A 16025-nucleotide genomic window follows, 5' to 3' on the forward strand; every position below is an offset into this window, starting at 1 on the left:
ATTTGACTAATCGTCCCCTAGATACTACTGTCCTAAGTAGCCACATTAGGCATAGGAGTAATTCTGAACTGTCTTAGAAGGTTGAGAGAATGCCAGCATTTTTGTTTGTCAAGATATATTAAGGTGGCACGGGTCTTTCAGACCATTGGAAATTGTGATTTTCGACATCGGTAGCTTTTTATCTACCTATCTACTATTTTTCATCTCTAGGGTCAGTATTTTAATCGATGTCGCCTGAATTTGGGCCAAAAACGGCCACCGAAACAACTATTTTCCGCGAGGCAGTAGCTCCCATTTTGTGCGCGGCACCGTAGCCATCTTGGTCTCATTCGAAAGAGCCGCCTTTCGTCTTCAAATTGCCGCCTCAGCTGTTTCCATTTGCCCGTTGGTCACATAAAAAATAACAAATAAGAAAACGGGGCATTCGCGATCCCATTGGTTTCAGGGTGCACGTGACGGCAGGGCGTCTCCACATTGGTAGAGCTGGCTGGCCGCATCTGCTCGGCGCACCCGAGCTGCGAGGAGACTGCAAAGATGCACGTGTGGTTACGAACTGCGAGGTGCATTCACGGCAACGTTTTGGAAAAAGAGAAAAAAATCGTTGAATAATCATCTCAAGTGATGCCCTGCCCCGGCTGTGTGCGCTCAGGCAGACGAAAGTTGTGCACTGAACGATGGAGCGTACGGGCCTGAAGTAGGCCTAGCGTGTTCCCCTGCACGGGAGACTGCTACTGCCAGCGGTCACACCCGCCGCGACACAGTGATATCGCAGGCCTCAGATGGGCGGAAAAATCAGCTCGAAACAGAAAAAGCTTGAACTCTCGGCAACTCCAGCAACGAAGCGGTAGTCAAATTGTTTTCGTGACGATGACGGCAGCGTGGCGGACAGTCCGCTTGGTGAGGCGGAGTTACGATCGTCAGATGTAAACAGTTTGCTGAGAGTGGCGAAGGGTAAAACATACAGTAAACCTTCGTTAACACGAACTCGCACATCTCGAAAAATCGGTCAAGTCGAACATTTTCCGCGCCGCACCTTCACCTCCCATAGGTGCTATGTATTAGCTCCTGTTTATCTCGAAGCATTTTTCGGGCGTAATGCGGATATCTAGAAATTTTGACTGGAAGAACCGAAGGCAAAGGTCATTACCAAAAGGTGATAGGGGCTCCGAGCGAGCATTTTGTTCCTATATTAAGTGCTGAACGCAGTCACGTTTGAAGAGCAAATTCAAAATTCTTGTGGAGGCAGCCGTTTTTCGCCTTGGGAGCAAACACGTGAGCACCGCTCGCGCGCGCGGGGGCTGATGGGTTTTATCGGGCAGTCGGTCCAGCCAGTTCAGTGTGGTTTGGTCAGTTGCCCTTCGCACGTGCATAGTGGCAAGAGCGATTTAGTGATTGTGTGGTTCTGTTTAGTCGTGCTATGTGCACGAAGCGTTAATTGATTTTTGTTATGTATGTGGTGTCCGGAACGCTTGCTTTGCAACAAAGATGAATGCAGTGGCGGCAACCAATGGCTTATGCGATGGGTTCAGCAGCTCGAGGACGCTTTTGTCGAGCCGAATGCCCATGCGAAGCAGGCAAGCACTACACAGTTCTGCCTTCCAAAGTAATAGAATACAGTTTTTCCTGAGAATTCTTTTGCGTTTATTACAAAAGCTTCCTTTGTGCAGTGGAGAGTCGATGGGTGTGACAGGCCGAGGACCACCAAAGCATTTTCGCTCGTCGCTGTTGCGCTCAGATTTTGAGTTTTTAGAAAATCACAAGTTTCGTCCTGGCTTTTCTTTTATTTTTATTTTTTTTTGCGAGTGAAGTTTGTCTTCCTAGTCCAGTTTGAGCGAAGAACCTGCAGACGCTCACTTCGTCTGATCCGTGCATATATGGGCACATCGAGACGATTTAGTAAAAGCTTGTGGCTAGATATTTTTCATTTTCGAAAGGAGCAGAAAAAGCCACTGCTTGCAATGCAATTATGCATCTGTAGCAGCACACCGCTGCGCTGCGACCTTTTTTTTTTTTTTTTTTTTTAAACGCAATGAGTAAAAAATTTTATCAGCGTTGTATTTCAAGCTGTGCAGTGTTAGAAACATACTCTGTACTCTCAGTGACTGAACGACGACGGGGTGGTAACAAAGCAACGCTGAAAACGTGCCTCTGTCACAGAGTCCCGTAGCTCCATGCGGTGTGCACCAGTGGCGGTGCTCGACGGAGTGCCAGGGGTTGTATCCAGAAAGTTCGGCATTTTGCTTAACTCGAAACTCCACTATCTTGAAATTTTTCCCGGATTTTACAGCTTCGAGTTAATGAGGGTTTTGCTGTACTGTGGCAAGTCTTGTTGGAAAAGGCGATCGTGAATTAGAAATCGCCGTCAAACGCATTCTCTAGTGCATAAACTGCGTGGACATGGCGTTGTCGTAGAGCTCTCTGCGCGTTTGCGTCAATCGGATCGCGTTCATATTCTTCAGTGAATTCGCTTGCTTCTCGTGCAATGCAGAGCACTGGGAAGCTGCAAAACAGCTCCAAATGGCATTTTTTCCCACAATGAACATTTCTCACCGCAGTCTTGATGCGAGAGCGCGGCACAACGATGTATGTGAAAAACGCAAAAAAGTTGCATCCTGCATGTGACTTGCGCAGTTGAAAAAGTGACAAATGACCGGGTTGCAACTGCAAATCAAAATGAAAGAGGTGACACTTGGACGTTGGAAAGCAAAGAGACTACATCCCTGAAGGTTTCTAGCCATTTTAAATTGCAAATGTATGCATTTTATCAGTCAATGTCTGTTAAATAATCCCTCGTTTCTTTTTTTGCTCTTTTCTCAAGGCATGCATTGTCGACCACTTGCAGCTTTGCAGCCTCAATATATCTCTGTACACAACGCACATAGAGCAGATTTTTTTTTTTTTTTTTTTGCAATGGAAAGTTGAATGTAATTCACTGTGAAATGTTGGAATGCACTAAAATGTCGATAAATCTTAGCTCAGGTAAAATGTTTGAATTATCTGAAATTTCTAATTATCAAATTGCCCTAAAAACTGCTGAAAACCTTTTGCATAACAGCAATTTCATATAATGAACACCTGGGATACGGCTTTGTATACATTTGAGGTGAAAGCTTCAAAAAAAATTTCCCTTGGATTTGTTAGGTGCTTTGTTTTGTGCACACTGTAGGGAAAATCAAAGAATTGTTCTAAAATCACAAGTTCCACCGTGGCCCTTTTCACAGTGTGATGCCGTAGCGGTGGTATGTAGTTAGAAACGGCCCCATTGTGTTATGGAGATACAGTTAAACCTCGTTACAAGAGACACTCAAAGGAACCCAAAAAGGTGTCTCTTGTAACTAAGGTCTCTTGTAACCAGAAATTCTTATCTGTTCTAAATCAGTGTCCTGTTTTCTTGCAATTTGTCAGGAACTAAGAAGGATTGCCTCCTCTTTACTGAGGAGTCAAGATGTCCCTGTTGTTTCAGTCCCACAGGAATGTGATGATAATGGCTGGAACAATAAGGATATTTTGACCTCCCAGTCAAAAGGAGGCACTCCTTCTTGGTTCCTGACATATTGCAACAAAAAAAGACACCGATACGGAACAGAATATAGATAAGAGAATCTAAACTGTCACACATACAAGTTGGTACGAGTCAGCTGCATTGCATGAGTGTACCTGGGTTAATTGTGTCTCTTATAAATAGTGAAAAAATTACTTTAGGGACCTGGAAAAGTTGTCCTTAGTAATAGAGTGTCTCTTGTAACCATGTCTCTTGTATGCAATGTTGTTAACATGGCAAACATAGGAAAACCAACCAAACCATTTTCAAGTGTCTCTTATAACCGATTGCCTCTTGTAACCATGTCTCTTGTAACGAGATTTTACTCTTCATAGATTTTTACCCGTGCTGTGCAGCATCATCAGAAACGCAACAGTTTAGCTTAGTTGAGGAGCGGAAGAAGCACTTGGATGCAAGACAGAAAATATATACATTAGAACGGTTCACTGTACAGTGAACACTAATGCCTACTTGTATTACGTGTACTTTGCGCACACTGTCGGGAACATTGATGAATTGTTCCGAAGTTGTGCAGGCCTCTACTACCATTTTCACAATGCGATGCAGTCCCAGTGTTGTCTCCACAAAACAATACTGTCATGTGATGAGGATGCTTCACTTCACAGTCCACGCAGTGAAGCATCACGATGAAGCATGTAGTGCGGTGAAACTGCGTATGTTCAACGTGCAGTTTCAGTGATTGCAGTGTACCGGAGGCAGCATGTAGATACATACTAAAGATATGTGCATAGGCGTTAGAACAGCGTTACGCCATTCTGAAATAAAAGAACAGGATGCATCAACCAGTGTCCGAAACACAGCGACTGTTTGATTTGTGCCCAAACGCAGCCGCAGAATGGTGTGAAGTTATGCAACTGTGTTTTGCTAATGGGGAACTTTGGTTGTCATGCTTGTCATAGTGTGCGCAAAGTGCGCAAGCACCACTTTTTCATGCCACTGAGGTTCGGGAAGGATTATTTTGGTGATCGCTGGCTGTGCGTTTAGTACAGTCAAACCTCAATATAACAAAAATTTACATGCAGCCGAAAATTTTGTTAAATCGCGAATTTCGTTACTTCAAGGTTGCTATGTTTTAGCTGCCCAAATGATGTAACAGGTTCATGGAACACTGCTGGGAACATGTAAATTATGAATTCAGGAAATAAGCAAGAAATTCTAGCAATAACAGCGCTAACAATGGCACCGGAAGTTATTTTGTATATCAGGAGCACATAATGAGTGATAACAGATGCAAACGCATGCGCAAAGAGCGAGCACAGTGCCTAGTACTCAAAGCCGCCGCAAGATATCGTCATTGATATCATTATCATCTAACTTTTGCAAACGGAGACAGGGACTTTAACTGGGACGCTGTCGTATTATAGTAAACTAGACTTAGTCGTATATCTGCATCGCCCACATGGGTGCTGCTACCTTGGGTGCGGCAATCTTTGTTCAGGCTCCACGTACGCGCACCATATTTACTTGTATAAGAGCCTACCTCCCATGTTTGCCACCCAAAACTTAGAAGAAAAAAGAGAAAAGAAATAACGTCAGCACATCCCTCCGGTCCCTCTTTTTCACGCAGCTGCTGTCGGTGTGTTTTTCTTGGCAGCGCGCCAAGTTGCTGCACAGCGAGAACAGCACGGTGTGTCTCTTGGCGCTAGATTTAGTGGTGGGGTAAGGGGGGGGGGGGGGGGGGGGTGCAAACTTAGCAGAGTGTGCCTGCTGTGGCCTGCTGGACTCGTCTCATTGTTCAAGCTTGGTTTTCAGTTATCTGCTTTATCACGCAGCGATGGGGTGGGCGCCACTACCACAGAATTATTGGAACGTGTGATAGTGGCAAGCACCTTTTGACGGGAACGATGTGAAGAGCCGGTGTCATGATTGAGGCTGATCACATGCTTTCTTTGATGATTGATAGCTGGGATGGACAGCTCTTAAAAAAGAAAAGAAAGAATATCAACTTTTCCCACGTATTGAGCCCTCTCCTAAAACTTGCATGGATTTTTTCTGAGAAAAAAAAACATTGGGTTCATTACGCGAGTAAATACAGTATTTCCGGTTAGTGCTTTTTCGTTTTGACTGGCCAGTTGCGCCATCGCATGACTCGTCCTAAAACTTCCGCACCTCAGGTTTTATATACACAGAGCGGATTTTGTTTCGCTCGCAAATTCTGGACTGCCGGCAAAATTGGCACGTAAAAGGGCTGATGTAAAGTGCATTGTGTCAGGGCTGAAGTTTTAGTTCTTAACCGATTGTCAAGGTGGCTACTAGTACATGCATGTGATGTGCGAGGACTTTGTTAAATCGAGAGGGCAGTATAAAATTACTTTGTTAAATTTCAAAATACAAATACACTGCTTTCATCGGGGCAAAGATTGGGAAATTAAAAAACAAACAAAAAAAAGATTTGTTTTATCGCGAATTTCGTTACATCGAGGTTCGACTGTACTTTGATGCTATCCCCTTTCCAAATATTGACCGGTATAAGCCCACCCATTGTTTGAATTAGTGAGCATCCCGTGCCATAACATGGATGTTGTCCGAGACCGCTCTTCTAATTTGAATAATTTGATTGAAACGAGGGTCTAATTAACTAGATTTTACTGTACATGCATGAAGAAGAGATGGGAGCCGGTAACCTCACTTCATACCCTTGTAGGCGGCATACCCTTGTTCAGTTCCATGCATCACGATGCTATCCTATGGACAGAGGGTGTCTATGCTGGCTTATATTTGTGACCAGTGAGGGCTTGTATTTGGAGTCCATTTATATGTGGCGACATATAAATAATAACTCAACTTATATAGATATTGTTAAGGTTTATTTACAAAGTGGTTCTGCCCCTTAGCCTGATGTGCTAACCAAGATATAGTGAGCTTCCTCTTCTTCCACTTCTATTCCGGAGAGCCTCTTTTTTGCACTTCCTTGTTCTCTTCTGTTTGCATGCCTGACATTTCCCCCTTCGCAGACGAAGCCCCTGGGCTGTCAGTCAGTCTCGAGCGAGAGTGGCAGCGCTTCATTCTTGCGACATGAACTACCTGTGTTTTCCGAGAGGGGCGACCTTGGGAACATTGGCGAGACACGATGTAGTTCAACTCATTGATGCGTTTGAGCACAATAAATGGGCCTGTGTAGTGCGACAACAGCTTCTGGGACAAACCACGCTTGCGGAGAGGTGTCCAGAGTCACACTAAGTCGCCGGGAAGGTAGGAGACATCCTGATGATGACGATCGTAGCGCTGCTTAGAGCGGTCCTGCGAGGCCAGAGTGTGTAATCGGGCGACCCGACGAGCCTCTTCAGCGCGGCAGAGGGTGCTCGAAACAGGCGGCTCGGTGTCGAGAGAGAACGGCAAAATGGTGTCAAGAGAACGTCGAGGCGGACGGGCGTAGAGGAGGAAAAATGGACTATAGGAAGTTGTCTCATGCTTCGAGGTGTTATAGGCGTAAGTAATGAAAGGAAGCACGTCATCCCAGTTCTTGTGCTGCGAGTCAACATACATCGCAAGCATGTTCGTCAGTGTCCAGTTTGTACGTTCGACGAGGCCATTTGTCTGGGGATGGTACGGCGTAGAGTGACGCAAATGGCAAGTACAATAGCGCAGAAGCTGCTCCACAACATCTGCCGTAAACTGGCGGCCTCGGTCACTGATAATTGCACGAGGAGGCCCATGACGGAGGACGACAGCGTGAAGAAGAAAGAACGAGACGTCAGCGGCGGTGGCGGAAGGGATGGCGGCAGTTTCACAGTAACGCGTGAGATGATCAACGCACACGATGACCCAGCGATTGCCTTTGGACGAGCGGGGAAACGGGCCTATGAGGTCAACACCCACTTGCTCATATGGTGTGGTCGGTGGTGTCACCGGATGTAAGTGGCCCGGCGGAGAAGTCATGGGTAGCTTGAACCGCTGGCACTGCACGCAGGAGTTCACGTAACGCTGAGTCGTTCAACGCATATTTGGCCAGTAGAAACGTTCCTTAATGCGTGTAAGAGACCTGGCAAACCCCAAGTGCCCAGCTGTAACGTCATCGTGCATAGATTGTAGAACAGAGGAGTAGAGGCTGGCCGGAACGACTAGCAGAAAGCGTGCTCCGCCAGACGAGTAATTTTTTCGATACAGCAAACCATTGCGAATGCAGAAAGGGTTCGCAGATGCCGGATCACGAGCTTTTTCAAAAAGTGATACCAAGTCTTGACCTTTTCGTTGTTCTCGCTGGAAAGTGGCAAGATCCGGAAATTGTACGGAAACGGCGGCAAGATAGTCGTCAAAGTTGTCATCGCAGAGGGTAGTTGCGAGAGGCAGCCGCGAGAGGCAGTCAGCGTCAGCGTGTTGACGGCCACTTTTGTACGACACTGTAAAGTTGAACTCCTGAAGGCGTAATGCCCAGCGGGCCAACCGACCGCAGGGGTCGCGTAGATTCACTAGCCAGCAAAGCGAATGATGATCGGTGATGACTGTAAAGGAACGTCCATAAAGGTACGAGCGAAACCGCTGTATGCCAAAAACGACGGCAAGGCACTCTTGCTCCGTCACGGTATAGTTGCGTTCAGACTTGCTAAGGGTGCGACTTGCATAAGCGACAACGTGTTGATTTCCTCCATGCCGTTGTATGAGCACAGCGCCTACGACGATGCCGCTGGGGTCAGTCTGGAATTCAGTGGGAGCTGTCGGGCTGAAATGACGCAGTATGGGCCGCGAGGTAAGAAGAAACTTGAGCTGGCGAAACGCAGAATCACATTCAGGAGTCCATTTGAAAGGAATATCTTTCTGCAAGAGGCATGTGAGGGGGTAGGCTATGTCAACAAACTTAGGGATGAAGCGTCGAAAGTAAGAGCAAAGTCCCAGGAAGCTCCCGAGTTCTTTCACAGACTTGGGCTCTGTGACGCAGCTGACAGCTTCAATATTCTGTGGGTCAGGCCTAACACCATCTTTGTCAACCAAATGCCCAAGCACAATGATCTGGCGTTCACCGAAGCGGCACTTCTTAGAGTTAAGCACGAGACCCGCTTTCTCTATGCAGTTAAGGACCACAGCTAAATGACTGTTATGCTCGGCGAAGGTCCTCCCAAAAATCACTACGTCATCTAGGTAACACATGCAAATTTGCCACTTCAGTCCGCGCAAAAGAGTGTCCATAAATCTTTCAAATTTAGCCGGAGCATTGCATAGGCCGAAAGGCATCACGTTAAATTCATATAACCCATCGGGAGTCACGAATGCCGTCTTCTCCTTGTCTTTCGGATGAATCGGTATCTGCCAGTATCCGGACTGTAAATCAACAGATGAAAAGTAGAAAGCTGAATGGAGGCAGTCAATGGCATCATCAACACGCGGCAGCGGGTAAACATCCTTCTTGGTGACAGTATTGAGGCGGCGATAGTCGACACAAAATCGCCAGGTGCCATCTTTCTTTTTTAGATGATTCCTGAACAATTCCTCTTTGCATCATATCACGGACCTGTTCGTCAATTATCTTATGTTCTGCAGGTGAAACACTCTATGGTGTCAGTCTAATCGGGTGTGCAGATCCAGTGTCGATCATGTGATGGGTGCGGGAAGGTGGAATCGGTGGTGGCTGATCTCTAGCAAAGTCGAACACGTCCGCATGTTTCATAAGAACCTCCATTAATATTCGGCGGTCGTTGGTGGGTAGTGATTCATTTATCATGGACTGAAACTGGGAATCAGCATGATCGGGACGTTTAGCTGAACGAGCAACGCCGTCACTGAACGCAGCGATGTGCATAGCAAGGCGTTCTTCAAAGTCGGCGAGTTTCAAACCACGCGGTAATACGGCAGGTTCATTGGTATGGTTGACAGCCCAAAGCGTGGCATGGGCCTCGTTCACTCGAACAACGCTGCGGGGCACCAACACACTCTTTTTGGAACCGGAAAGGGAAGCGGGTTCCACCAGAGCGTCGAAGGCATTAGGAACCGCGCCCGAAGACAGAACTGGGACGAAGCTGGCGGACATCGCCGGAACGACGGTATCCTCGAAGACAGAAAACACTTGGACCGCCCGCGGCGATTCTTCTGTGACAGCCGATCGAAGGCTGGGGCTTATTGATATCTCGCCACTGTTGAAGTCGAGAGTTGCGCCACACTGCTGTAAAAAGTCAACTCCTAGAATAACGTCGTGCGTAGAGCGAGGGAGCACCGTAAATTCAGTTCTAAACTCGTGTCCAGCCATCGCTACATTTACATAACAAATACCAAGCGGAAGCAACGATTCTCCCCCTACACCTCGAAATATGACAGTTCTATCCCAGCCAAACATAATTTTGCGGCCGAGACGGTTCTTAAAATCTAAGCTCATCACGGAAACTGTAGCACCCGTATCCACTAAGGCCATAACACAAACACCATCCACTGACACTTCCAAGCGGTTCTTCAGCATAACGACCGGTAGAGGAATTGGCAATATCGATGACCTGGCGACCGCACCTCCATCGGCCGCACACGCTAGTTTCCCGGTGGCGGAGAAGAACGGCAGGGAGAAGGCGATTGTCGGGAGCGGCGGGCAGGAGGAGTCAGGCTGTGATCAGAAACTGGTGAGTTGTTGCGTGGTGGTACGTAGCGGTAGGAGCCCGAAGGAGGGGGATAGGTTGGGTCACGGACTTCTGGACTCACGGTAGAACGGCGATTCCACCATTGGCGCTGGTAGCGTGGTGCCGGGTTCCGGCAGCGGCAGAATCTGGATATGTGGCCAAGCATACCACAGCGGTAACAGATGGGTGGTTCACGAGCACGGTCCAAATAATAGTCCTCGGTAACAGGATCGAAGCGATCAGCAAAGTCCAGGCGCTGGGGTGGTTGCGGAGGTGGTGGCGCCCTGTAGTGGGTACGAGCTGGGGGAGCAGGGCCATATGAGTCGTTTCGGTGGTCACGGACGGGAGGAGGAGCGGTAGAACGCCAAGAAGAGCGCTGGATGGGAGCTGCCTGCGGGGAGCAGCTATCACAGGGGATTGCACTGCGGTTCACATCTTGATGGCGGGAGAGCTCATCACGGACAATTTGGCGAATCATGTCGGCCAAATGCGGAGGCTCATGTGAATGCTCGTGAGAATCCACACTTGCAACAGTGGTCACGTTAGGCAGACGGCCGAATTTCGGGGTTATGCGACGCAGCTTTAAAGTTTCGAACGTACGACAGTGCTTGATCACGGCCGTGGGAGAATCTGAGTTTTCTTTTGTAATTAAAAAGTTATATACGTCCACCGCGATGCCCTTTAAGAGGTGGCCAACTCTGTCTTCATCAGACATGCTCGGATTCACCGCTTTGCAGAGTTTTAGGACCTCTTCTCTGTACATTGTGCATGTTTCACCAGGCCCTTGGGCTCGCTGGAATAAAGTCTGCTCAGCGCATTTCCGTTTTGCCATGGTATCCCCGAAACAATTTCGGATCTCCTCTTCAAAACGATCCCAGCTCGTTAAGGACGCTTCATGGTTCTCAAACCATGTCAGGGCTGTGGAGTCCGAGAAAAAACATTTGCCAGCATTACAGTGGAATCCCAGCGATTGTACTTGCTCACCCGCTGGTAATTGGTGAGCCAGTCGTCCACGTCTTCGCCAGTCTTGCCAGAAAAGGTTCGCGGCTCATGGTAATGCTGCCATGCGGGTGCTGCTGGACCTGGCTGCCGTGCATCGCCGTCTTGGATCATTGTGGGTGTCAAAGGGGGGAGCCCAGCGAGTCGTCGGCTCGAACGAGGTAGAGAGGAATCCGTGGTGATGTTTGCAGCACCTCCCACCACACTGTTTAGGTTTATTTACAAAATGGTTCTGCCCCTTAGCCTGATGTGCTAACCAAGATATAGTGAGCTTCCTCTTCTTCCACTTCTATTCCGGAGAGCCTCTTTTTGCACTTCCTTGTTCTCTTCTGTTCGCATGCCTGACAGTATTGTTACGGGGTGGCATGACAAGCGATGGAATATGGCGGCACAACAGAAACAGAACGACGTGATTACATGACGATGAAATATGCTTTAATGGCCAGTGGGCCTGGCGCGAGCGCTTCGCCCCGCGCCACTGCCCGCTTCGTCATCTTCGTAGCACTACCCGGGGCCACCGAGCGATCGTCCCGATCGATTGCTGGAAATTAATTGCATGAAGTGACGATGAACACGGACACAGGATTAGGACATGAAACGCTGGACATCACAATGAACGTGAAGATGGGATGAATGCTTGCCCCGGAGCATCAGGTCCAATCTTCACCGTTTGCTGAAAGCCAAGGCTCATGGACACGCCGAACGGCTTGGGCGGGGGAGCCGTCTTCGCTCGAGTGGTCGTGAGGTCTCTTCGTCATAGGGTCAGTCGGGTCGGCTTTGGGCTCTTCTTGGTCGTCATGTGTTGTGGTCAAGGCTGGGGATGAGGCTGGGGAGAGCGGCTGGTCGGGTCTGATCACAAAGGGCTGGGGTAAAGCTGGGCGGCCATCTCCACGGGCTTTCGGCCGATGGACCCGGCGTACGGTTGGCTTCGACGGGGCAAGGCGAGGATGGGAATGAACCGCACCTCCAACCAAATGTTACGGGGTGGCATGACAAGCGATGGAACACGGCGACACAACAGAAACAGAACGACGTGATTACATGACGATGAAATATGCTTTAATGGCCAGTGGGCCTGGCGCGAGCGCTCCGCCCCGCGCCACTGCCCGCTTTGTCATCTTCGTAGCAATATTATGAGCTGTGTCTTACATGCACAACAGTTGAAAAATTTCTTAGCAGCATCGAAGTTCAGTGTTAAACTTCATCAAGTAGCAGTGCTGTAGAAAGCAGTGAGAGCACTTTTTCTTTTGAGATAGGAACTCCAAGCTCATAAAGCTTTGCATTCACGTGAAGTGCCTTACTTTTATTGCGCGCTACATTGGCAACACTGTGGACGTTGAGGGTGTATGTGCAAGAAGAGGGCTTTGTCGTACTGGTTGGTTCATGGTGAGCGAAATGAAGAAATGAAGTGCATGGAACTCTAATAGAAGCAAAATGAAGGCTTTTTTGTTTCGCACTTTGTTTTCAAAATGAAATGCTGAATTCATGTACGGGGCATAAGTGGGCCATAGTCAGGGATGGGTTTCTTATCATACAGCCATTGCTCTAGTATGTGATGTGTTGGTCATGCTTGTTGCTCGGACCTTTTATTGGTTGATTTTGTACGTCTTTTTAGCTTATTTAGTTCTTTTTTAGCTTCTCGTGCGAGTACATTCAGTGTAATGTACTTTAAAAGGGCACTGCATATTGATTGGTCTTAATGTGAAAGCTAAGTTTTTAATTCTGTTGCTAGCAAAAAGAAACCTAACTTCTGAGGCAGTACAATATGCCTACTTGCTGACTTGTCGTGTGTCATCATGTTAGCTTGTCCTTCTTTTTAGCAGTCCAGCGAGTCCAGTGGTTGCTAAACATGGCGAATTGCAAATAAGTCGTGGGGTGCTATTGGCTGGTGTCAAAAGGTGAACAGCTATAAAGGCGTGCACTGTGAGAAAGAAACCAGGATGCTGCTGGCATGATGCTGCCAAAACAAAAGCGGAGGCTGAAATCCTTAGGTCGAGGGCATTGCATTTAAAGCCCTGGTCTGTAAATTTGCTTGTGCGCGTTTCTGCACATTGGTAGTCCCCGTTGGCTGAGTGTGAGAGCAGCCCATTGGTTGTGCACACAGAATGGTGCCCATCCCTGCGGGGGCGGCCTCCGACTGGTGCCAGGTGGGGCTGCTGTGCCTGCTGCGGCCGGAGGTGCGCACGGAGGCTCACCAACTCCTCTGCGGTCAACGCAAGGCCACCTTGGCACCCCCCCGTCGTGGCGCAGATGCCGCCGTCTATGCAGCCATCAAAGATGTGAGTTTGGATCGGCCGTTAACCACTGCTACCAGTACAAGGGTCCTCATTCCTGGTTTCGAGGGGGCCGCCCCAGATCCTTGAAGTGATCTTTAGGCACCCCAAGCACACCAAGCACCTATACTTGTGCATACTTTCCTCTCCCCACCTCTCCCTTGCCCGTAATTCACATTGAGCAAATATTGAATCGGTAGAACTTTACTGTTGCTTGAGGATGCTTTGTTTTTGTGAGCTCCCATAGAAATGCACGCACTCTAAATTCAGCTATCACATTGCAGTTCCAACATCATTCCTTCGTGGTGCATTGAAAATGACAGCTTCGCTATTGTGGTTTCTTCTGTTTTAGCATTTTGACAGCCTACGCCTAGCATACACAGAATGCAATTGCACACCAGCCAGAGCAGGTGCCATTTTGACATGACCTCCACCTTATTTGGGGGCTCTTGGCATGCTGCACATGGGATATTACCATGCATGCTTGTTGATGGCATGAGCTCTGTGGTTGTTGTCTGTTAACATTACAGCACGAGCGCAAAAAAAACGGTGGTGCAGAAACCAAACTATATAGCTGCAGATGCAATGCAGTGTGAGATGTGATTGCACGAATTGGCTCCAAGGCCTTTGTTTCTGTCATCCACTTGTTTTTTGTTGCCTGCAGCCTAAATGGTGTGCAGTAAAATCTCATTAAATTGGCCTCCATAAATTTGCATGATTTGGACTTGGATTATGGTCCTGGCTAACAGCCATGTAAGTCTTTGGCATTGGATGGTCATTTATTCAGACTTGGATGGGCCTACTAAAGGTGCTGTTTAATATCATCAAGTATAATACGAGACTGATTTACATGCAGCTCAGTACCACGCAACCCACTTGTGGAAAACATGGCGGATCACATATGTGGCCCCACGCACTGCATCTGTTGAAACAATTCTGCCTGCTTTTCTTGCAGTGGCCTTTCTTTTTGTCAGGTGTGTCATGATGGTTACCCTGATCTTCTGTTGCAAGCACACAACAGTGTGTAGAATTTCGCACATGACTAGTTGCTGATGTAATCCGTTGCATCTGTTTGCATATCAGCATGCGCCTGTATGCATATGCTTTTTGTAATCTTTGTCCGCTAAAAGGTGGCTGACAGTATTGGAAAATACAGTTGAACCCCGCTATAGTAAACCCGGATATTTAGTAAAAATTCGGATATAGTAAAGTAAAACTAAAGTCATTGGCCATCTTCCTCCTTTGTAGTAAGGACTTTTTTGGTAAAAATCAGTTATAGTAAAGTTACAGCGATGTTACTAAAGTAAAGTAAAGTTACAGTAAAGTTACTAGCTACAGCGATGACTTCCCACGAAATGACATCTCCGTGCGCCTGCTACCTAAAAGTGTAAGGCAATTTCTCTTTTTTTTTTTTTGAGAAAAAAGAAAAAGAAAAAACACCTTGTGTTTATTCAGATAGCTTTTTCACCTGGCTTAGCAGCGCATAGAAGAAGCCAACTTTACATAGTCGGTTCAAAAAGTAAGGAAGAGTACAAGTGCAGCGAGAAATAGGGAAGGAAAGAAACGGCCAAACATTTGCAGCACTGTGCAGCGCAAGGCAGTGATGGCAAAAACTCGTGGTGTGTGCAGTTTTGTAGCACTTGACTGTCCCACGTATTTCTCATCTGTTGCCTCTTAAAACACAGAAACAGCAGAAGATGATGCCGTGATGATGAAAGTCTGGTTTTCACATGAAATCAAACTCTGCTGTATTCATAGCCAGGTTGCCCTCATGCCTAATTAGAGGTACTTTCGCAAGATGTAAACAAAAAAATTTTATAACTGAAGAAATGTTATGAATAGACGATAAGAGAGAGGTGGAAGGTATTTTAGAGTGTTTTTTTTTTTTTTCATAAAGCAAGATGACGTGTTCATAAGTAAGCCTTTAATTACCAGACAGCATCTTGAGGACCATGTCATCATCAAGAACTGATAGTAAAGATTTTTGCTGGTCCTTGTGACTTTACCATAAAGCGGTTCTACTGTAGTAATTATGAACTAACATTTCTCAAGTTGTACAGTTTGCTTCTGCAGGAAGTGCATCATTGCTTTTCATACTTGGGTGTTTTGGTTAACAGAGTGCGTCACTTAGTCATTTTTCTTTAGGGCCTGTTAGGCACGCAGTGTTTGGATGTGTGTATGTCATGGGACATCGCTGTGTAGTGGTGCTACAGGGGGGAGGTTGAGTGAAACATGTGGTTCTGTGCAGTGCATTGGCCCCCAGCTGAGTCGGTGGATGGAGAACGGTCAGGGCAGTGCCGCCCTCCAGGTCTGGACCCTCATCATCCAATGGATGGGCGAGGCAAGTCCATACATGTTGTTCTGGGAGCAAATGCAAAAGTTGCATATGTCATAGAGTTACTTGCATGTTCAGCAATAATCTGGTTACATTGGGGATACAGTGCAGTCTGCTTACAACAGTGTTAAGGAAACCGGAAAATTCAATCGTTATAACCGATTATCATTATATCTGGACTGGTGAAAAAAAAAAAGTACACACTCGCAAATTTTTCATGCATGTAGGCTTGCCTGCTTACCAGCGATGAGTAAATCTGGTTGAACAACGCTAATCATCGTAGAGAGTACTAACACTTTATTACAGGATACATAAGTACC

General features: G+C 47.2%; 1 protein-coding gene across 4 annotated transcripts in view; it reads left to right on the forward strand.

Annotated features, from left to right (window-relative positions):
- The window catches only part of LOC146201211 (telomere-associated protein RIF1-like), a 310221-nt gene that overhangs the window by 24928 nt on the left and 269268 nt on the right, over nucleotides 1–16025 (forward strand). For all 4 annotated transcript variants that reach the window (XM_084595678.1, XM_084595679.1, XM_084595681.1 and 1 more), the window contains exons 6-7: nucleotides 13202–13376; nucleotides 15619–15711. In XM_084595678.1, the coding sequence (XP_084451804.1) occupies nucleotides 13202–13376; nucleotides 15619–15711 (268 nt within the window). The remainder of the gene's footprint in view (nucleotides 1–13201; nucleotides 13377–15618; nucleotides 15712–16025) is intronic.

Source organism: Amblyomma maculatum, chromosome 2, assembly GCF_055883805.1.
Source record: "Amblyomma maculatum isolate TAMU_Amacu chromosome 2, ASM5588380v1, whole genome shotgun sequence".
NCBI classification, from domain to species: Eukaryota; Metazoa; Arthropoda; class Arachnida; order Ixodida; family Ixodidae; genus Amblyomma; species Amblyomma maculatum.